We start from the raw sequence: 23,647 nt of genomic DNA on the forward strand, positions 1-23,647 counted from the left end.
CCCTAAAATGCACTGATTATGCCGATCCCTGTCTGCACATTCCCAGTCACCATACAAGCATGCACTAAATATCTGTGTTTTAAGCATCCCTGGTTCAGCATCTCTGACTTCAGCAGCCTGCTTGTTACATCATAGCCACACACTGATCTCCGTCAGCCTTGTTACTACTAGCTGAATGACTCCCAACACACACCGCAGTCCCAGATTTCCCCAAAACCATCTGCCTTGAAATGTCCAGCCGTCAACTGGAACTTTTAGAGAAGTAAAAGTTGCCTCATTAAAGAGACAAAAACACAGGAGTTTGTTAACTCCAGTTAAAGCAACAATCACTTCAGTTCAAACAAGCACTGGCTTGGTTTAGATTAAATGTAACACGTTTGTTGGCAAAAAGAGATAAGATTCTAAGTGAATTCATGTTTAAGGGAGAAAGTCAAAAATGATTACAAGCAAATAAAAGTGAAAAATGCTTTCGAATGACTTCAATCTTGGTTCAAGGTAACATTCTTACTACACTTCCTTCCAGTAAAATGGTTGACCACACCCTGGGTCAGAATCACAGTGGTCCATACTGATCTTAAGTATACAAAATGTTTAAGAAATTGCCAGAAAATAGACATTCTTTTCTGCCAGTGAAAATGATGGAGAAAAAAGGGTAGCAGAGAATATTATTAACCTCCAGACTTGCTGAGGCTACTTTTCAAAAGTGAAGGGAAAATCCTACGTCAAGTAAAATTGTTCATCATTGTACGTTCCCCATCAAAATATCCACATGGCTTGGTGGAAATATGCAGGGTCAGTTTTCCAGGTGGAGTAGCTGAGGAACAGAGCTAATGACTTGCCAAAGATTATAATTAGTAAATTTGTGGCAAATCTGGCACAAGACACCCTGGTCATTGAGATGGCAAGATCCATAGAGTTTATACGCTAGAGCACAATGACTCTTAGAAATCTGTTTGAAGCTCTGCCCTTGGTTAGTAAAATGTATGTAATAATTCATAACCTCATTTGTAAATTGGTTTGATGGCTGCAGGTGAAGAAGAACTAGGTGAGTCCAAAATACGGGCATAAAAATCAATGGAGTAATTTGGTGTAGAGTAATTCACTCCCTTTCAACCTAATTTTTCACTGCCATGCACCTTTTGTGGACATTTACATCTGTGTAAAATGAGTAAAAGGTGGGTGAAATATGCAAGGCAGTAGAGAATTCAGGCCCAATATTTTCAGTAACATAATTTAATAGGCTAACTACAACACTGTGGCCTAGTGGGTTTATCAAAGACTTTGGAAGCAGGAGACCTGGCTTCTAGTCTTGGATTTGATGCTTAATTTGTTATGGCTGTTTAGTGAGTAGGTGAAAATAGACTTTGCTGTTCACACTTTCATATCTAAGTGACATATGTGAGAAAGGAACAAGAATATCTTGTCAAATGTGCACTGAAAAAGTAAGTGCTTAGCAGGAATCATTGTTAGCTTCGCCATTTACATTTTTAATTTAAGTTGTTTATATTTTTTAAATTACCTTCATTTATCTGAAGAAACCAAAATATAAAACATTATATAAACCTGGGAAATTCCAAAACCAAAAAATTTTGTTTCAGAAGTCAGTTATGATTTTTAGGTATAGTTATCTATCACATTATTTATAAAATCTAATCCTGGTAAATATGATGAGCAAGAAATGTAGAAGTGCTTAAATGATTTAGGCACACTCACCCTGTGTCCCACCCTCCCAATTCTTAAGTCATTTAGGTGCCTTTTTAAAATCCCACTCAGTATTTACAAAGATCATCGTCATTTTAATGTAAAATAAACATAAAAACTAAAAGAAAAAAACATATTGATGACCGCATTATTATAAATTTGAAATAAATAATAATATTGATCACTGTTATAATAGCTTTTTCTAAAAGGGATAAACCAAGGCACAGTAAAGTTAAGCAACTTTCCTAAAGTTACCCAATTCAATGGCAAAGTCAGGAATAGAAGCTGGGAGTTTTTGCTCTGAGTACACTGCTGTTATTACTAGACTACACAAAGGCCCCATCCAGGCAGACACCTGTTCCGGTGCAGAGCTCCACTGGCTTTAGTATTTCAAAGGCTACTGTGCTGTTATTTTAAAAAAGTAAAGGTGATGAACAAGTCTGTTACCCTGACATTGATCACAGAAATATGGTACAGCTGCTTTAAAATTCATCCAGGAAGGAAGGAACAGATCATAAATCCATGTTGAATGGTATTAATTTTATTGAAAATGGATCTTGTTAAGCACACTTGATATCACTGTTTGATGAGACTGCAAGCTTTCTTGGTAAAGGTGTTGGACTATGTTGTACTTGTAAGCAATTTCACTTAGTACTGCAAGACATGCTAATTTTAAAAAACTAGCATTATACAAAATTAGTGTAGTACATATTAAATTGATTAGAGGCTGGCTAACTGATAGATCATAAAATGTAGTTGTTAATGGTGAATTGTTATTGAATGTGTGTGTTTCTAGTGGGTTCGCACAAGGATTAGTCGTTGGCCCAGTACTATTTAATATTTTTATCAATGATCAGGAAGAAAGTTTTAAATAATTCTTGTTAAAGTTTGCAAATGACAAAAATTGATCAGGGGATGAATATGAGGAGGACAGGTCATTGTTACAGAGTAATCTGGGTAAATTGATAAGCTGGGCCCAATTAAACAATATTCATTTCAATACAACCGAATGCAAGGCCATATGTATGTAGGAACAAAGAATGCAGGCCACACTTACAAGGTAGGGAACAATATCCTGAAAAAATGGTGACTCTGAAAAGGATGTAGTGGTGATAGTGGCTAATGAAGTGAACCTGAGCTCTCAGAGCAATGCTGTGGTTAAGGAGACTAATGCAATCCTTGGGCATATAAACAGAAATTTCAAGCAGGAGTAGGAATATGATTTTATGTATGTGGGACTCATGATTTCTAGCATCCACACTTTTTAAAAGGAAGTTGACAAATTGGAGAGGATTCAGAAAAGGGCCACAAAAATTACTTGAAGGCTGGAAAACCTGCCATAGGGTGAGAGACTTAAGGATCTCAATCTGTTTTGGTTGTAAAAGAGACAGTTAAGAGGTGACTTGATTACAATCTATAAGTGCCTATATGAGGAGAAGATCTCTGATGGTAGAGGGTCTGCTAATCTTGCAGAAAAACACAAATCGATGTACAATGGGTCGATGGTGAAGTTAGATAAAGTCCAACTGGAAATAATGTATGAATTTTACAGTGAGTTTAATTAACTACTGGAACAATCAATTAAGGGAGTGTGATGGATTCTCCATCACTTGAATTATTTTAATCAAAGCCAGTTGCTTCTCTGAAAGATTTCTAGCTCAACCAGAATTTATGGGCTTAATGGAGGAATCACTGGATAGAACTCTGTAGCCTATGTTCTGTAGGAGGTCAGAGTAAAGGATCATAATGGTCCCTTCTGGCCTTAAAATCTGTTAAACCAGGAATTTCTGATAATGGTGAAATAGATTATTTTGAAAAGCTTATATAATGGTACTGAATAGATTGTGTTCTAAACTAACATTTAGCCTCAGGGTAGAATTTTCAGAAGTACCGAAGACCCATTTTCAACATTGACCTTAGGTCCAGATGTTCAAAGGTATTTAGGTGCCTAATTAAAATTTCACAAACACCTAGGCACCTAACTCCTAATTAAATCAATGGGTGCTTGTTAAAAATCTCATTAGGCACCTCTCTGCATCTTTAGGATCCTAAATGCCTTTAAAACCAGGCCCTAGACCACTTTTTGAAAATGAGATTATGGCTTCTAAATGACTTAGGTACTCTTGAAAGTTTTACCATTGACTAGTTTTCTGCATTTTATGCATGCATTCCATAAAATCACCATGTATATGATTACTTAATACTTAATACAGATGATCAAATCTACTTTCCTTTTCTTTCTCCACAGCAATGTCTGACCGACAAGAGAGTGCTCTGATTGAGTTGATGGTGTGTACAATTCGACAAGCTGCTGAAGCACATCCGCCAGTTGGCAGGGGGACTGGCAAGAGAGTGAGTTTTATTGAAATAGATGGTTCAGATCTTTGTATTACTGTGAAATGTTTATATGTTATAGGTGTTAACTATATTGTAATACTTTCGTCTGTCGGGTTCAGTGTGTGGATGGTTGGGTGATGTTGGTGGCCTGTGACATATAGGAAGTCAGACTGGATGACGTGGTGGTTCCTTCTGGCCTTATACTCAATGATTCTATAATATTATATTGATGTACTTTAGAACCATAGTGACAGATTGTTACAATTGACAAAAAATTTTATGGGACTTTTGTAACCATCTAATTGTGTTCTGACTTGAATTTTTTTTTTGAGAAAAGTAATGGAAATGATAAATCTGAATATGTTTGAATTTTTTAAAGTTCTTTTGCATTCCTAAATAATTGGGTAGTTGTAAAATTATATCTTGAGAAAAATCACTTTCTTCAGATTTTTAGACAAGGCATCTCATTTTTTTTGAATGCTTTTGTTGAAAATGACAGACAATAAATATTATTAAAATATTCATAGAAAAATAATTATTTATTCTCTGATTTAAAAAAAAAAACAGACAAAATTATTAACTGCTTGACTTAGGTAAGTATTGTCAAATCAGTTTGCAGCGGTATAGCAAATATGACAAAGGGTTCATAAATGTTAATTATGTCAATATTCCTCAGCTTCATTGACCTAAGGTCCATGTTGAATAAGATTCAACTAGGGGCCACTAAATGAAATTAATAGGCAGCAGGTTTAAAACAAACTAAAGGAAGTATTTCTTCATATAAAGCACATTTAACCTGTGGAACTCTTTGCCAGAGAATGTTGTGAAGGCCAAGACTATAACAAGTAAAAAGAACTAGATAAATTCATGGAGGATAGGTCCATCAATGGCTATTAGCCAGTATGGGCAGGGATGGTGTCCCTAGCCTCTGCCAGAAGCTGGGAATGAGTGACAGGGAAAGGACCACTTGATGATTACCTGTTGTGTTCATTCCCTCTGGGGCACCTGGCATTGGCCACTGTGAGAATATAGGATTCTGGGCTAGATGGACCTTTGGTCTGACCCAGTATGGCCATTCTTATCACTGTAGACTGTTGTTGAAATAGATCTTACAGTTCCATCAAATACTGCAACAAAATTTAAGCACACTAAGGGTTTCCTAAGGTGATTTCCATCTGCCATAATGGAGTTAGAGAGGAATTTCCCTATTTCACGTGGTTTCCATTTCCATTTGATTTTTTTAAAGAAACTGTTCCTGTCTCTCACAGAATTGATACAAATTGCTCACTTAGAAAGGAGCATGCAGACTTTCCATTCCCCTAGCAAATCAACTGTGTTCATCCATAGATACTAGTCACAGCCAGTTAACCTTACTTAACTCTGCTCCGGGTTGAAAAGACGAACCTCATCCCTCAACAACACTCAGTACAAATAACAAGAAAATCAGCGCTACCAAAGACTGCTCACCTACCTATGGTACTGAGGGAATCCTATAACAAGTGCTTGGTGCCATCTGCAACAGTACTGAAGCCATCTCCATAGGTTCCCACTCAGCCCAATCTTTGATACAGTCAGTATCTCAAGAGTTTACGTACCATAAGGATCTGATAATACTTTCTGAGCCAGAGTTTCCTCTGTTAACAAGTGCTGGGGATAAGTCAGTTGTCAATACTCTCTCGGTCACCGATCCCTCTATCTAGAACACCACATTGCCCTCATCTGCTCTGCAAGCTCAACAGCTATGAGTATGTGGAAGAGGACTCATCAGACTCTCAAATTTCAGGGTAGGTTTCTAGGACGCATTGTTTTCCCTCCTATACTGACGGATTACAGGAGAATAGACCTAAATGACACCCACATGGCAGGAACATAGATGGCTGCCACAACCTATGTCATTTGGGCCTCCTCAGTGGTCTTATTAGGATCTGTGGGTGTTCTATCACCAACAGTTTACACTGAGGTCTTTGCACTACCAGAGGGAACAAAGAAGAGCTCATTCTCCTCTACCATCATCATCTAGGCCAGAGAGATCTTTAAGGAGCAAGAGGCAAGGGTCGATGAGGAGGTGACACCTCTTACTAATATATCCTACTTATGTCCTAATTAAGCTGTCATGTCTTCATCACTTTCTATTGCGGGTGGCTTCGGGCAGTTTCATGCACTGATGAAGCAGATTGCTGACATGCTGCAGATTCTCTTAGAGGAGATTCAGGAATCTCACCATAAACTCTAGTATGTTACAAACTTCTACAAACTTAAGAAGAGCATCTTGGCTATGGATGTTGGGCTTTACAAGAGAGGTGCACAGTACTGTCAAAAACCTCACTTTTGATGGTCCAAGCTCTTTGGGGACTTGATGGATATAGCTCTCTACACTTTAAAGGATCGAGCTAAACTGCAATCCCTAGGGATTTACACTCCAGTAAATAAAAGGATATGTATTAAGTCTCAGATGACACAAAGAGCATGCCCATCCATATTCAACATATCGTAGACCTTCTGAACCTCTGTCCAGGAGACCAAGATACACAAAAAAGAAACCGCCTTTGGCTATAGCTACACCATCTCAGCCATCCATGTCCTCCAAGTGACAGTTTTGATGGCTTGGTCAAGAGTCTCAACCGTCCAACTGACAAAGTCTTACAGCTGCACCATCTTACACCCTTCCTTCCTTTTGGATGCCCTCTCTCCCATTTTCAGGATGCATGGGAACATATAACATCAAACAAATGTGTTTTGGAAATCAGAACAGCTGATTACACTATCCATTTCAAATCTATCCCTCCTACCCATTCCCCATCCCCATCCCTCTTCAAGGACTCCTCTCATGATCAGTTGCTAGAGCAAGAGGTGACCTGTCTTCTACATTTAGAAACTATAGAACCAGTTCCTATGCAACATAGGGGATTCTATTCAAAGTACTTCCTGATTCCCAAAAAGAATGGAGGGTGGAGGCTAATTTTAGACCTCAGGTCTCTAAATAAATGTGTAAAGCAACAAAATTCAGGATGGTGACACTTGCAGAAATAATTCCTTTGTTAGAAGTAAGAGATTGATTTGCAACTCAACCTAGAAGACTCATTTTAATGTCTCTATTTACCCTTCACTACAAGAGATTTCTTTGTTTTCTAATAAACAATGAGCTCTACAAATACAGGGTGCTCCCTTTTGTTCTATCTTCAGCATCAAGGATATTTTCAAACATTCTGGCAGTAGTTGCTGTTTACCTACGTCATTTGGGTATAATCATTTTCCCACACATAGACAATTGGTTGATCAGGGACAGAGCATGTCAGAAAGCGTTGACGTCAGTAAAGAGCACTTGTTCCCTGTTTCACAGCTTGGGCCTTCAAATTAACCTTAAAGTCCTTTTTGACTCCTCTACAGCGTTTAGATTTCATAGGAGTTTCCCTGGATGCACTGACAGGCAGAGCATAGCTACCATCCAACAGATTTCATGCGTTAGCAAATCTCATCTAAAAGATTCTGGGAGGTCCTCAAGTAATAAAAGATTGTCTTCAGCTGCTGGGACACATGTCAGCTTGTGTCTTTGTAATGTGCAGCATGCCAGATTACACCTCCAAGATCTACACGGTATTACAAACCAAACAAATGCAGTTTAGGCAGATTAATATCTGAACCTCAATGGGTTCCTCACTCACTCAACTGGTGGAAGGATCAAACCAAAACCTGCACAGGTGTTGCATTCTTGTAGATTCCCCCTACAATACTGATAACATCAGATGCTTCATTTTTGGATTGCGGGTTACATCTGGGACCTCACAAGATTTAAGGAAAAATGGGCACTACAAGAGCAGCTTCTGTACATTGATCTTTTGGAATTGAGAGCCGTGAAAAATGCTTGTCCACACTTTCTACTGCTAATCAAATCAAATTCTGTAAAGATAATGACAGACAACATGGCATGCATGTATTATATCAACCGTTAGAAAGGTGCACATTCCCCATCTCTCTGTGCTGAAATGATAAAACTCTGAAGTTGGTGCATAGCCAACCACATTCATTTCAGCTTCTTGCCTCCCAAGGTATTGAGAACGCTATGGCAGATGACCTCAGCAGACATTTCTTTCAAAATTACGAATGGGAACTGAACTCCTGAGTCCTTCACAAGATATTCTCAGCCGGGAGGTTACTCTGTTTGCCATGGCAGCCAACGCAAAATGTATCAGTCTGACAGTCCGTATCCCAATGTCCACCCCTTTTTCAAGACTATGATAAATTTTGTACAAACTATGCATTGTAAGGTATCATCTGAAAACTCATGATTTGCTGATCATTATTGCCCTGGTCAAATGTGTGTGGCAACATTGTATGTAAAGTTATAAGATTCTATTGTATGCAGTTAAGACATATTCCAAATCTGGGAAAGTAGCCACAAACCGGTTCCTCGGAGACAAAAGGCAAACTGATGCCTCAAGTAGTTTCAACAAAATCAAATGGACTATCATCTGTTTAAACAGCCACCCTTTGGCAAGAAAAAGGATGTGAGCAAGAAATTTACAAAGAAACAGCTGAAGGTTCCTGTCCCCACAGATTTTCTGTTTCCTAAACCCCAGCTGGAGATGATTCTCAAAGGAGAGGAAAAAGTATAAAGAATGAAGAATAGATGCCCACATCATTTTTCCCTTCAACTCTACTCGCGGCATCGATAACACTTGAAAGACAAAGGAAGCATCATTGGATTGGGGAGGGATCCTGGCAGAAAGGAATTCGGCCAATAAGACTGCAAGAACACGTGGTGAGAGAGACTTTTGCTTTGAATTCACTTAGCTTGTTAAGTTAGGTGTTAGTTGTGTTTCACCTTTTATTTCTTAGTAACCAGTTCTGACTTTTAAGCCTCATTACTTGTAATCACTTAAAATCTATCCTTCTCTCGCTAATAAACTTGTTTTATTGTTTTGTCTAAAACTGTGTGCTTGGACTGAAATGTTTGAGAAAATCCGGACTTTATATGAACTTGGATTGCCCAGGAGTGGGCTGTGGAGTACCAGACAAACATTTCTGGGGAAAGTTTGGGACTGAGTGTTGCCTTGCAGTGTAATTCAAGAGTGACTGGCCATAGCACTCGTACAGTGTATCTGAGAATAATTTACGTGCTGGAGGCTGTGTGTGGGCAGATCAGGAGAGGTTGCTCTCACAGCAAAGCAGTGTAAAAGGCACCCCAGGTTGGAGAATTGAGAGGATACAGCTGTTAAACAGCCGAGATTGTACCCTGGGGAATGTCACAATCAGGTAGTGCTCCATGTGATACAAAACATTCTCTTCATCTCATGGATGAAAGGACTTCTCTATGTGTATCCACTGACACTGTTACTGTTAAAGGTTCTCAACAAGATGAAACAAGATCGAGCCAGAGTCATATTGATTGCACCAATGTGGCCCAGACAGGTCTGGATCCCTATTTGATAAGACTCATTTCTCGCATTTCCTGGAAGCTTACAATCAGTCCTCACCCACTGACCCAAGGTGCTGGTTGAACACTTCACTCCCATCTGCGGATTCTGAGGCGCCAAGCATGGTTCCTTGATGGTTCTTGGCAATAGAGATATTCTGTTTGTCAGAGTTGTGACATGTTTTATTAAATAGTAGAAGAGAATCTACAAGAATACTTACATTCCAGAAATGGAAACAATATTATCTTTGGTGTAACAGTCATCAGATTTTGGCTACTCACTCTCCTTTTCCCAGGGTATTGGATTACCTATAGCCACTGAAAAATCGGGGTTTTCTGTGAATTCCATTAAGGTTCACTTAGCCTTCATGACAGATCCCTTATTTATGGTATTCACCAGAGAGAAAGAGTCATTATGTGCACATCCAAGATTTTTATCTTAGGGGTCTTCAGAATTTTGTATTAATCAAACCATTCATCTCCCAGGGTTTTTTCCCCCAAACCACACCAGACTACTCAAGAAGCCATATTCCATAGCCTAGATATCAGAAGGGCATTGGCATTCTACCTTGATAGGACGAAACCATTTAGAAGATCTCCTAGACTATTTGTGTCCATTGTAGACAGAAACAACAGTTCAGTACTTTAGAAACAGAGGTTATCAAAATGGATCTCCAGTTTTATTAAGATTTGTTATGACAGAATTCATGTTCACGTACCTTCCATAGTGATAACACATTCCAGAAGAGCACAATCTACATCCAAAGGCTTACTTACGGATGTACCTCTGTTCATCTTTTTTTAATCATTAATCTTTGGTACCTGTGGCAAAATCAGATGCTGCGGTACGCAATGCAGTTCTCTTCTGTATTGGACTCTGTTATGGACCTTCCACCTCCTTAATGGGATGTGATACAGCATGGCCAGAAGGCAGCAGGAGAGTGATATAGGAGGGATATGTAAGTCCCAGGATGAGGAGAAACCTTATTCCCTATAGAGGGAAGAACGGTTTCTATAGATTAATTAAAAGCACCTGAAGCCAATTAGAGTACCTGAAGCTACTCAACTGATAAACCCGCCTGCTTCAATCAGCCAGGGGAAGGAGTTGGAGGAGAGTGGTTTGGAGTTGGAGCAGAGAGCAGTTTGGAGGAGTTTGAAGAAGAGGGAGAGTTTGGAGAAGTGCCGTGGCTGGCTAGAAGACCAGACCCTAGGTAAAGAGACACCCGGCTTGTGCAGAGAGAGAGGGCAGGAAGCCCCACAAGCTGAAGAGCAGGAGAGGGAAGTAGCCCAGGGGAAGGAAGCACTAGTTCAAGTGGTTTTCCACTATCCCTAGGGCCCCTGGGCTGGGACCCAGAGTAGAGGCAGGCCCGGGTCCCTCCCTCTCACTACCCTTCTCTGGGTTACTAGTGGACAGTAGATACTATTTCACATTTGGTGACAATGTATACCTTCAAATCAGCAGCACTGCGATGGGTACCCGCATGGCCCCACAGTATGCCAACATTTTTATGGCTGACTTAGAACAACGCTTCCTCAGCTCTCGTCCCCTAATGCCCCTACTCTACTTGCGCCTACATTGATGACATCTTCATCATCTGGACCCATGGAAAAGAAGCTCTTGAGGAATTCCACCATGATTTCAACAATTTCCATCCCACCATCAACCTCAGCCTGGACCAGTCCACACAAGAGATCCACTTCCTGGACACTACGGTGCTAATAAGCGATGGTCAAATAAACACCACCCTATATCAGAAACCTACTGACCGCTATTCCTACCTACATGCCTCTAGCTTTCATCCAGATCATACCACTCGATCCATTGTCTACAGCCAAGCGCTACGATATACCGCATTTGCTCCAACCCTCAGACAGAGACAAACACCTACAAGATCTCTATCATGCATTCCTACAACTACCAATACCCACCTGCTGAAGTGAAGAAAGAGATTGACAGAGCCAGAAGAGTACCCAGAAGTCACCTACTACAGGACAGGCCCACAAAGAAAAGAACAGAACGCCACTAGCCATCACCTTCAGCCCCCCAACTAAAAACCTCTCCAACGCATCATCAAGGATCTACAACCTATCCTGAAGGACGACCCATCACTCTCACAGATTTTGGGAGACAGACCAGTCCTTGCTTACAGACAGCCCCCAATCTGAAGCAAATACTCACCAGCAACCACACACCACACAACAGAACCACTAACCCAGGAACCTATCCTTGCAACAAAGCCCGTTGCCAACCTCTGTCCACATATCTATTCAGGGATACCATCATAGGGCCTAATCACATCAGCCAAACTATCAGAGGCTCGTTCACCTGCGCATCTACCAATTGATATATGCCATCATGTGCCAGCAATGCCCCTCTGCCATGTACATTGGCCAAACTGGACAGTCTCTACGTAAAGAATGAATGGACACAAATCAGACGTCAAGAATATAACGTTCAAAAACCAGTTGGAGAACACTTCAATCTCTCTGGTCACTCGATCACAGACCTAAGAGTGGCTATACTTCAACAAAAAAGCTTCAAAAACAGACTCCAACGAGAGACTGCTGAATTGGAATTAATTTGTAAACTGGATACAATTAACTTAGGCTTGAATAGAGACTGGGAATGGATGAGTCATTACACAAAGTAAACTATTTCCCCATGGTATTTCTCCTCCCACCTCACCCCCCACTGTTCCTCTGATATTCTGTTAACTGCTGGAATTAGCCTACCTTGCTTGTCACCATGAAAGGTTTTCCTCCTTTCCCCCCCCCTGCTGCTGGTGATGGCTTATCTTAGTGATCACTCCCTTACAGTGTGTATGATAAACCCATTGTTTCATGTTCTCTGTGTGTGTGTATATAATCTCTCCTCTGTTTTTTCCACCAAATGCATCCGATGAAGTGAGCTGTAGCTCACGAAAGCTTATGCTCTAATAAATTTGTTAGTCTCTAAGGTGCCACAAGTACTCCTTTTCTTTTAGTAGATACCCTAGTTCAGGGGCAGGAAACTGCACCCTGAACCCGCCCCCCCCCAAGAAAAGGAAGCACGGGACCCATCATAATCGTACCGGTAATTTGCCACAGGGAGTACTGCATGGGAGTCAGTATAGGAGAACTCACAGAGACATTACTCGAAGAAGAAGGAGAGATTACTCACCTTGTGTAGTAACTGCGGTTCTTCAAGATGTTTGTTCCTGCATGTGCTCCACCCTACTTTCTCTCTGCTTTGGAATCTCCCTTGTGGGTCTTTGTGGTGGAGAAGGAACTGAGGGGCGGTTTGTCTGCTCAGCCCATATAGCCTCAGCTTGAGGCACAAGGATATGTGGGGCACATGCGCAGGCCAAATGGACACCGCTACCAAAAAATTCTGACTAAAGGGACAGTGCACAGGCCCACCTGAAGTGGAGCACCCACAGGGGGAGACACCTCAAAGAACTTAAATTACTGCCCAAGGTGAGTAACCTCTTCTGACAGTGAGAATGGAATCATAGGTGTCTTGGTATGCCGTTGGTCTGTTTACTTACAATCCAGATTTGATATACAACATTTGGTTTCTTTTGCCTAAACACCTTGAAGTTATCCATATTTTTATCAAACTATCACAACCATGGAATGCTATGTAGTACTTCAGTAATAGCCCGCCTAAAATCTGTAAGTATAAACACTTTCCCATCTCTCTTTGGTCGAGGGGAAGGGTTTTATGCTTTCCTATAACAAATTACATACAACAATATGTAGAAAGAACATTAAAGTTGCAAAGTCGAGCACTCAAAGGTTAGGAAATACCAGTGTTAAAGTTACCTGTATTACCTCAATTCAGCCCCTTGAGCATATGCATTATGCGACAGTCTTGCACAATGTCATTTCCTGATCCTGTGGCAGGGCCAAGGCTAGAACCCAGCTCTGCGGATTTCTAGCCCAGTCTCAAACGTAAGAGAACATCTTTCCTCTTCTTGTAACCCTCTGCCTCATTTCATAGTCTATCCTGTCCACTGAATAAGGCAGGAGTCCTGTGGAGCAAAAAGTATGTGATCATGTGATTTAACGCTATCATAATTCAGATGTACAAGAGAGCCAAATTAAGGTTGCCATGCTGCCTGAATGTGGGAGAGGAGCAGTATCTCTCAGGCTCACAGCTAGTGGAGACAGACAGTAGCAGACTGTAGATGAGTTGCATATGTCTATTCTGGTACGCTCCCTCATCTGCTCCAGGTAGGAAGGAGTTAAGTTGTTGCTCTGGGCTGGAGTGGCTCCATCCCTTCCATACCTGCAAGTCCTATCAAGAGTGAAGGAGGAGCAAAAGAGGAGGGGAAGCTCGCTTCACAGAAGGTAACTTTGGGAGCAGAGCACTGAGCTTCCAGCTCACAGGAAAAGGCCTAGCAGCAAGTAGAGCCTGTTCCCTTGCCTAAAAGAAAACCCCAAGTCCCCTAAGGTGAAGGGGGGCTGAATCATATTCCTTATGCTGGTCACCCAGCAGACTCTGAACTTGATTGCGCACCATCCAAGGCCCCTCAGAAGGAACAGAGGCTAGAGGCCCAACTGGGACTGACTGTAAATTCCTTTTCCTTCATTTATTTTCCTGCTCCTAAGTTTTTTGTTGTTTGTTGGGTTCCCAGAAGGGGTGAGCATCCAGAGAGATTCAGCTTGGAGGTTGAGACTCTGTCCATTCAGAATGCTTCCACTTGAGTGACTGGCCCTGGAGTCAGGATAGAACCCCATTAACACCTCAAGGGGACACTGTTGAAACACCAGAACCCTGACAGAGGTCCATAAATTAGCCTGACAGAGCAGGAGGAGGAAAATTGTGGGCAAAGACTGCCTTGTAAGACCCAAGGTCTGAGTCCTTTCCCAAGTGATGTAAGCAGAGAGAGCCCAGTGAGTAGCTTTTGCCAATACAGAATTAGAATACTGGACTTGCGATGCAGTTACCAGGTTTATCTATGGGCAGCTGTTCAGAATTTTAACGTCTTAATTGGAGAAAATTGTCCCTGTGGAGTGCCCGTGAGCATGATGACAGGTTTCAGAGTAGCAGCCATGTTAGTCTGTATTCGCAAAAAGAAAAGGAGTACTTGTGGCACCTTAGAGACTAACAAATGTATTTGAGCATAAGCTTTCGTGAGCTACAGCTCACTTCATCGGATGCCATGAAGTGAGCTGTAGCTCACGAAAAGCTTATACTCAATAAATTTGTTAGTCTCTAAGGTGCCACAAGTACTCCTTTTCTTTTCCCGTGGGCATGGTGAACCCCATAGATGTTCCACACATAGACTGGAAGGAACCTCCTGCGTCATCCATTCCAGTCCCCCTATGTCATTGGCAATACAATCATATAATCTTATCATAAACTTATCAAGATCTATCTTAAAACTAGTTAGGTTGTTTCCCCACTGCTCCTGTTGGAAGGCTGTGTCCAGTTCTGGTGCCCACAATTCAAGAAGAATTTTGATAATAGGAGAGGGTATGTATGAGAATAATAATTAAATTTTTAAACTAAACTTTATCAAACTTTGTCCTGTGCACTAGCTAACAGTATGGATTACTTCATAGCACAGGTATGAACTTTTGAAAACAAGAGTGGAAACCAGCTGTTGTGACTCTTAACACTGTGAATCTGGTTCTCTGTGCATTTTTGAAAAAAACAATTAAAACATTTTCAAACAGTATCTGGTATTTCAGATAACTAAGCCAATGGAAAATAAGTTCTAGATTCAATGCTTAACTTGCTCATATTTTTCCAGCTTCTCTGTGCTGGCTTCACCTCAGTGGCAAAGTGGCCAGAGTCTGTCAATGAATGTGGCCATAAAAGTTACCTTAAAAATTGAGATTGTACTTCATATCTTGGCACTCATTGTCCATCTCACATGGTTGCATTCTGTTTGGGTTTCTTTTTCAACATTCAGATATGAAATTTTAATAATTATAATAATAAAGAGAAATTCTCAGACTTAAGTATGTTAAGCTGAAGTTAAGGATGAGAGAATAGATCGGTAATATAAGGGTAAAACACATTACATGCATGCTGTAATTATCTCAAAAACGAACATTTCAAAACCAGGAATTCAGAGTAAAGATCAAATTTAAAATAAATCCAAACATCTGACACCATTTGAGGGCTGAGATAAGGTTGTTTCTATGCCATGACTGTGCATTTCCATGCCTGAAGAGTTTGTATGCAGGAGCGCTTACCTCATCTGTTACCTAAGTGCAGTTTGCCTCAGCTTCTCTCCACTGCTAGACTAGTTTTGGCCCTTCAGCCAAACAAAAAATCCTCCTCTTCCAGGGTAAAGTATCCTTCTCCACATGGTCAGAGGCTCAGTAGTCTCTGCTCTCCCTGGGCTAACCAGACTTTCCCTTCAGTCCAGGTCCTTCACTGTGACTCACTGGGGTCTGAGACTGCTATTCACAAGTCTGTGGGGGCTGGCTACCATAGTCCACAATTTGCCAATACTAGTATCCTAGAATCGTAGGACTGGAAGGAACCTTGAGAAGTCTTCTAGTCCAGTCCCTGCACTTAAGGAAAGATTAAGTATTATCTAGACTATCCCTGACAGATGTTTGTCTAACCTGTTCTTAAAAATCTCCAATGATGGAGATTCCACAGCCTCCCTAGGGAATTTATTCCACTACTTAACCACCATGACAGTAAGTTTTTCTTAATGTCAACCTAAACCGTCTTACCTGCAATTAAGCTTCTGTACTATCTTCTAAGGTTAGAGAGAACAGATTTTTCTCCCTCCTCCTTGTAGCTACCTTTATGTACTTGAAAATGTTATAATGTCTCCCTCTCCTCCCCCAGTCTTCTCTTCTCCAGAGTAAACAAACCCACTTTTTCAATCTTCCATCATAGGTCATGTTTTCTAGACCACTAAGCATTTTTGTTGCTCTTCTCTGGACTTTCTCCAATATTTCCACATCCTTCCTGAAATGTGGCACCCAGAACTGGACAATATACTCCAGTTGAAGTCTAAAGAGCTTGGAGTAGAGTGGAAGAATTTCTTCTTGTGTCTTGCTTAAAACATTCTTGCTAATACATTCCAGAATTTTATTCCTTTTTTTTTTTTGCAACAGTGTTATGCTGTTGACTCATATTTAGCGTGTGATCCACTATGTCCCCCAGATCCCTTTCCACAGTACTCCTTCCTAGGTAGTCATTTCCCATTTTGTATGTATGCAACTGATTCTTCCTTCCTAAGTGGAGTACTTTGCATTTGTCCTTATTGAATTTCATCCTATTTACTTCAGACCATTTCTCCAGTTTGTCCAGATCATTTTGAATTTTAATCCTATCCTCCAAAGCACTTGCAACCCCTCTCAGCTTGGTATCGTCCACAAACTTTGTAATTGTACTCTCTATGCCATTATCTAAATCATTGATGAAGATATTGAAGAGAACTGGACCCATTTGATATGCCCTTCCAGCTTGACTGTGAACCACTGATGATTACTCTCTGGGAATGGTTTTCCAACCGCTTTTGCACCCACCTTATAGTAGCTCCATCTAGGTTGTATTTCCCATGCAAGACAGTATCAAAAGTCTTACTAAAATCAAGATATACAACATCTACTGCTTCCCGCCTATCAGGAAAGCTTGTTACCCTGTCAAAAAAAGCTATTAGTTTGTTTTAACATGATTTGTTCTTGACACATCCATGCTGACTGTTACTTATCACCTTTTTTTATCTTCTAGGTGTCTGCAAATTGATTGCTTGATCATTTGTTCCATTAACTTTCCATGTATCAAAGTTAAGCTGAATTGTCTGTAATTCCCCTGATTGTCCTTATTCCTCTCTTTATAGATTGGCACTATATTTCGCCTTTTCCAGTCCTCTAAAATCTCACCCATCTTCCATGACTTTTCTAAGATAATTGTTAATGCTCAGATACCTTCTCAGTCAACTCCTTGAGTATTCTAGGTATTTCATCAGGCCCTGGTGACTTGAAGACATCTAACTTGTCTAAGTAATTTTTAACTTGTTCTTTCCCTATTTTATCCTCTGATTCTACCTCATTTTCACTGTCATTTATTAAGTTAGATGTCTATTGCTACTAAAGTTTTTGGTGAAAACGGAAAAAAGTCATTTAGCATTTCTGCCATTTCCACATTTTCTGTTATTGTTTTTCCCCCCTTGCTGAGTAATGGGCCTACCCTGTCCTTGTTCGTCTTCTTGCTTCTAATGTATCTGTAGAATATTTTCTTCTTACCCTTTATGTCTCTAGCTAGTTTAATCTCATTTTTGTGCCTTGGCCTTCCTAATTTTGTCCCTGCTTACTTGTGTTATTTGTTTATATTAATGCTTTGTAATTTGACATAGTTTCCACTTTTTGTATGACTCTTTTTTGAGTTTCAGATAATTGAAGATCTCCTAGTTAAGCCGGGGGGGGGGTCTCTTTCCTACACAGTGGTATAATTTGCTCTTGTGCCCTCAATAATGTCTCTTTGAAAAACTGCCAACTCTCTTGAAATGTTTTTCCCCTTAGAATTGCTTCCCCTGGGATCTTACCTACCAACTCCCTGCGTTTGCTAAAGTCTGCTTCCTTAAAATCCATTACTTTTATTGGGCTTTTTTCCCTCTTACCATTCCTTAGAATCATGAACTCTGTCAACAATTTCATGATCACTTTCTCCCAGCTTGCCTTCCACTTTGAAATTCTCAACCAGTTCCTCCCATTTCTCAAAATCAAATCTATAACAGCCTTTCCTCTAGTGTCTTTCTCCATGTTCTGAAAGAAAACATTCTCTCCAATACATTCCAAGAACTTCTTGTATAATCTATGCCCTGCTATGTTGTTTTCCCAAAAGATGTCTGAGTAGTTGAAGTTCCCCATCACCACCTAGTCCTATGCTTTGAATGATTTTGTTAATTGTTTATAAAAAGGCTCATCCACCTCTTCTTCCTGGTGAGGCAGTCTGTAGCAGACCCCTACCATGACATCACCCTTGTTTTTTACCCCTTTTATCCTTACCCAGATATTTTCAACAAGTCTGTCTCCTATTTCCATCTCAACCTCAGTCCAACTGTATACATTTTTGATATATAAGGCAACACCTCCTCCCTTTTTTCCCTGGGCATACTAATTTTCAGCTGCATTTTTCTCAAAGAGACCATCAAATCAATGCCTACCTCTCTCCAAAAGAACTTCCACTCATGGTAAAAGACTCACTGGTGTCTTCAGGCCCCCCGGGTGCCACTGATCAACAAATCAGGATACACAGATATAATCAAAAAGAAAAGGAGTACTTGTGGCACCTTAAAGACTAACAAATTTATTAGAGCATAAGCTTTCGTGAGCTACAGCTCACTTCATCGGATGCATCGGATGCTGTAGCTCACGAAAGCTTATGCTCTAATAAATTTGTTAGTCTTTAAGGTGCCACAAGTACTCCTTTTCTTTTTGCGAATACAGACTAACACGGCTGCTACTCTGAAACAGATATAATCAACTTCCTTGCACGTTTCTAGAAGAAGAAAAAAATAGGCCAGGAGTCTGGATGTGTTTCTCTCCCTACTTCTAGGAAGGGAGAGAACTTCTGCACCAGTTGCAAAAGTTTATGTTGTTACAACTCAGGGCACTGGAAGTTGTGTGGTGACTTCTCCTGTCTGATTATTCCAGTCTACTCAGTCTACAAGAATAATGACTAGAGTTTAAAATGGGGATATTGATTGGCTTGTTGAAGGTCAGCCACATTCCCATTGACCTTGGATGTCTTATTGCAAGTCTGTCTTAGACCCAGAATCTACCAGTGCTATACTGATCACCTGGACTGGGACTATGAAATTTTAGAGCCCAGGACCAGCAGCAACTCAGGAGTGCTTATAATGGCACACCATGTAAGGGAACATACTAATATGTTTTAGGGTGTTCGCAGTAGAAGCTGATAAGGGGTTCAGTTTGGGTCATTATCCATTCTAGCCCTACCACTGGGACAGACTCTTCCTAGCAGTATGCCTATTGAATCCCTGCCTGACTTCTTACATCAAAGCCAGGCATCTTACTGACTACTGTCAGGAGGGACTCTGGTCTGATCTAGACGCAAGTCTTAAGACCTCTATGACCCTAGGATCTTGGAAGGTGGCCTGTCTGTGGGTCTCAGTGGAGCTGTTGAGCAGAGTCTCTGCACCCCACTTACTATGACTCACAGTGTGATGCTGTGGCCAATAGAACTAATGCGATCCTTGGAGGCATAAACACGAATCTCGAGTGGACAGGTTATTTTACCTCTGATTTGGCACTGATGCAAGCGCTGCTGAAATACTGTGTCTGGTTATGGTGCTCACAATTCAAAGAATGATTTTCATAAATTCAAGAGGGTTCAGAGAAGAGCCATGAGAATGATTAGAAGTCACGACTTCTAGGGATAGACTCAAGGAGATCAAGCTATTTATCTTAACAAAGAAAAGTTTAAAGGGTGACTTAATGACTGACTATAATACTTACATGGGGAACAAATATTTAATATGGGCTTTTCAGTGTTACGGAAAAGGTCTAACACAATCCAATGGCTGGAAGATGAAGCTAGACAAATTCAGACTGGAAATAAAGCTGTACATTTTTATAGTGAGCGTAATTAACCATTGGAACAACTTAGCAAGGGTATGGTGGATTCTCTATCGTTAACAATTTTTAAATCAAGTTTGGATGTTTTTCTAAAAGATAATTTCTAGGAGTTATTTTAGAGGAAGTTCTATGGCCTGTTTTATACAAGAGGTCAGATTGGATGATCACAATGGTTCCTCTGACAGCCAAATGTTGGTCCCATTATAGGCAATAGCAAAATTTTCATTGACTTCAGTATTGCCAAAATGGCCTCAAAAATGGGGGCTATATGGAGACAATATCACAATGGAGGAAATGAGGTTTTCCCTTAAGGTAACTGGAGTTCTTACTGCTTTCCCATTCACATGCTGTGCATCCCTGATGATGCCTGTTTTTCTTCCTTCCTTCCTTGTTTTCTTTCTTTAAAAAATGCCTACACTGGTTTTCATTTTGAATTAGCTTCCACTTTTGGGATCTTAACCCTTCGATTTATTATTGGATTAATGACATTAAGACATTTAATTATTTTATAGCACATTTTTCCTTATTTTACAGGTGCTAACTGCAAAAGAAAGGAAAACTCAGATAGATGACAGAAACAAATTGACTGAACATTTCATAATTGCGCTTCCTATGTTACTTTCAAAGGTACAGTTTCCCACAAAATATATTCTTCACTGGTATATAATTTTTTCATTCTGTAGTATAGACATTAATTGCTCTTCATTTTCTCTGTTTCAATAATCTCTAGTATTCTGCTGATGCAGAGAAAGTAGCAAACCTTCTGCAAATCCCCCAGTATTTTGACCTGGAAATCTACAGTACAGGCAGAATGGAGAAGGTATGATATACTATGTAGGCACTCTGATGGCTTTCAACTGACTGATTAGTCATGTTCATATGAAATGGCTACATTTGGAATAGGATGTAATAATCTTTTACTGCTTAACATTGTCTTCTTGAGTTTCATTGTTTATGTAATATTCTGTGTAATGTGAAAACTGACTTTTTTTGTCTGATCCACAGCATCTGGATGCCTTGTTAAAGCAGATTAAGTTTGTTGTGGAGAAGCATGTAGAATCAGATGTTCTAGAAGCCTGCAGTAAAACCTATAGCATCCTGTGCAGTGAAGAATATACCATTCAAAATAGAGTTGACATAGCCCACAGCCAGCTGATCGATGAATTTGTGGACCGATTCAACCATTCAGTAGAGGATCTGTTGCAGGAGGTTTGTTCTTTAAAAATTAACCTTGTTTTTATCTTCTAGATTTGCATCCTTGATCCGTTGTCCATTTTGTAATATCCATTGTCAGTTTCCTGCATCACCATCAATTACCTGATGAGTTGTCATATGCATTCACAATAACACATTGCTCAGTTGTAAATCATGATCTATAAAGCAAAAGAGGTGACCCCTCACCCATCCCCCATAGAAGAGTAAATGAAAAACTTCAATTCCAAAGTGGTATAATTACATTTTAGTTAAGATTTTTTCTAATTAGGTGTCAACCCTTAATGCTAATCCCCTAACCTTAACTCAACCCTTTCTTTCTTTCTTTTTCTTTCTTCTTTCTTTTTTCTTCTTTCTTTCTTTCTTTCTTTCTTTCTTTCTTTTCTTTCTTTCTTTTCTTTCTTTCTTTCTTCTTTCTTTCTTCTTTCTTTTCTTTCGCTTTCTTGCAGTCATCCAAAGACAACACATACAGAATAGGTTAGGCATTGTGCTAGATGCTGAAAATAATGGACTCAATGAAAGACAGGTAATAGTCCATCAGCCTTGTTTACTCCTTGCTGAGGCATCAACTTGCCCATTGTCTCGGAGGAACTGGTTGGCTACTCCCCAGACTTCTACTTTTAGTCTTGATCTCAGCTTATGTCTATAACTGCACATATAATACTGCTGTGTGCATTTTGCCATGATGATATTAAGTAAATTATGAGTTTTTAAATGACATCTCACAAGGCATACTTTGTTCAAAGATTATTACGATAGTGTGTAGAGCGTCGACAACAGGGTACACTCTGTTACAGGAGGTGGGATAGTGTTGTTTTACATGTTGGAGGCATCTGGGACTTATAGAAGGATGGAGTTTGGAAGAGAGTTTGGTGTGTGTGTGTTACAATATGTTAAATTCTCTCTGGAACCCTTAACTGGACATTTTCTTAATTAAAGGGTTTGTGTGGGCTGAGTGTTAACCTTATGCAACCTTAAATATTCTTTTAAAATGTTTAATAATTTCCTTGCTTTTTAAGGTGAATATAGTGGATAAGTGGAAAATAAGATCCCTTTTCTCCCCTTAATAAAGTTATGTGAACTTGCACATACCATAGTAATTTTGAATAAGCCATACAAGTCTAGAAGGTCAAATAAATTTTTATATTTTATAATTGTGTACTAAAGAGAAGGAACATTTTAATATTGTTTTCCTGAGAGAGGTGAAAAAAAACATACTAAAGGAAGAGACCTGCCTTTGAAAGTGTAAATGTGTAGCCTGGACTTCAGAACATGTACAGAAAAACTCTAAAAAGCGTATCAGTCCCCTTTTATCATATATTATTATAATTGCCAAAATATTAATCTGCCTTTTTATTTTAGTTTGAGGTTGGCTTTTTAAAAAACTAATACAACTTTTTAGTCATTTTTCAAAATAACATATAATATGAAAATAACTAAAAGAGATATCACTTAGTAGCCACCGTTGAAAACATTGGCTTGATTGACTTGCTAAAATTCCCGTAGGAATTTTGAGGCAGAGTTAAGGATAGAAGTTGGTTATCCAGACATAGCCCAGTTCTTTAATCACAAGACCATCACATAGAGAAAATAGTATCCAATAATTTATTTAAAGACTATCATTTTATTTGTATGTCAATGTTTTGGAGAGGTGAATATGCAGAAATAGTCCCATTTTTTGCAAACACATAGCTAAACACAGATTTGGCCTACTGTTTTTGAAAAGCAATGAAGTTAAGTACTCAACACTTAGTTCTAACATGGTAGAGACATGAATTCTAGTTCTGGCTGTGTCAGAAGTATGGCAAAATTGTCAAAAGTGCTTAAGAGAGCACTTATGAGCATAAGTTCCATTTTCAAAAGTAACATACACTCTTGCCTCCTTAGCCCTTATTCAATAATAAGGGCTGGAAGCACACAAGAATATTAACACCAGTCCATGCAAGCACTGAGACTTGAACTCTTGGCCTTTGTGGCTTCTAGGCCAAAGCATACTTTGATGGAGAGCTCTCTCTCTCTTAGAACCTTCCTAGCAGTGAGGCTAGGTCAATGTTGCTGAAATTCAGGAGCCTCATTCTGATGTTTCTTTCTTGTTAAGTAAAAATTGTCTATTTTTGAAGAGATGGGCCAAAAGATTTCAGAAAAGAGGGCTTGTAGTTCAGAGAAGGCTTGTAGTTCTGTGAACTTTGAAGTAACTGGATGCTATAGTTTTTGAACAAAAGAGGTACAGAATTTCCGCACATCATACAAAATTTCTGTAAAATGAAATTTTGACTGTTTATTTTTCTAGGAACATTTGCTAGATACCAGAACACCCCCAAAATACCCAGGACCCTTTCAGAGTACTTTCCAAGTTTTGTTTTTTTACATTAAGCCATTGTTTCAGTTCTAGAGAGGTTTTAATGTCCTGCCAAAGGTAAAATC

General features: G+C 39.8%; 1 protein-coding gene across 4 annotated transcripts in view; it reads left to right on the forward strand.

Moving 5' to 3' along the window:
* The window catches only part of STAG1 (stromal antigen 1), a 379,263-nt gene that overhangs the window by 242,000 nt on the left and 113,616 nt on the right, over nt 1-23,647 (forward strand). For all 4 annotated transcript variants that reach the window (XM_038415259.2, XM_038415257.2, XM_043492802.1 and 1 more), the window contains 4 exons: nt 3,950-4,053; nt 20,546-20,638; nt 20,742-20,831; nt 21,017-21,220. In XM_038415259.2, coding sequence (XP_038271187.1) covers nt 3,950-4,053; nt 20,546-20,638; nt 20,742-20,831; nt 21,017-21,220 — 491 coding nt within the window. The remainder of the gene's footprint in view (nt 1-3,949; nt 4,054-20,545; nt 20,639-20,741; nt 20,832-21,016; nt 21,221-23,647) is intronic.

This window comes from Dermochelys coriacea, chromosome 9 (genome assembly GCF_009764565.3).
Source record: "Dermochelys coriacea isolate rDerCor1 chromosome 9, rDerCor1.pri.v4, whole genome shotgun sequence".
Classification (NCBI taxonomy): domain Eukaryota; kingdom Metazoa; phylum Chordata; order Testudines; family Dermochelyidae; genus Dermochelys; species Dermochelys coriacea.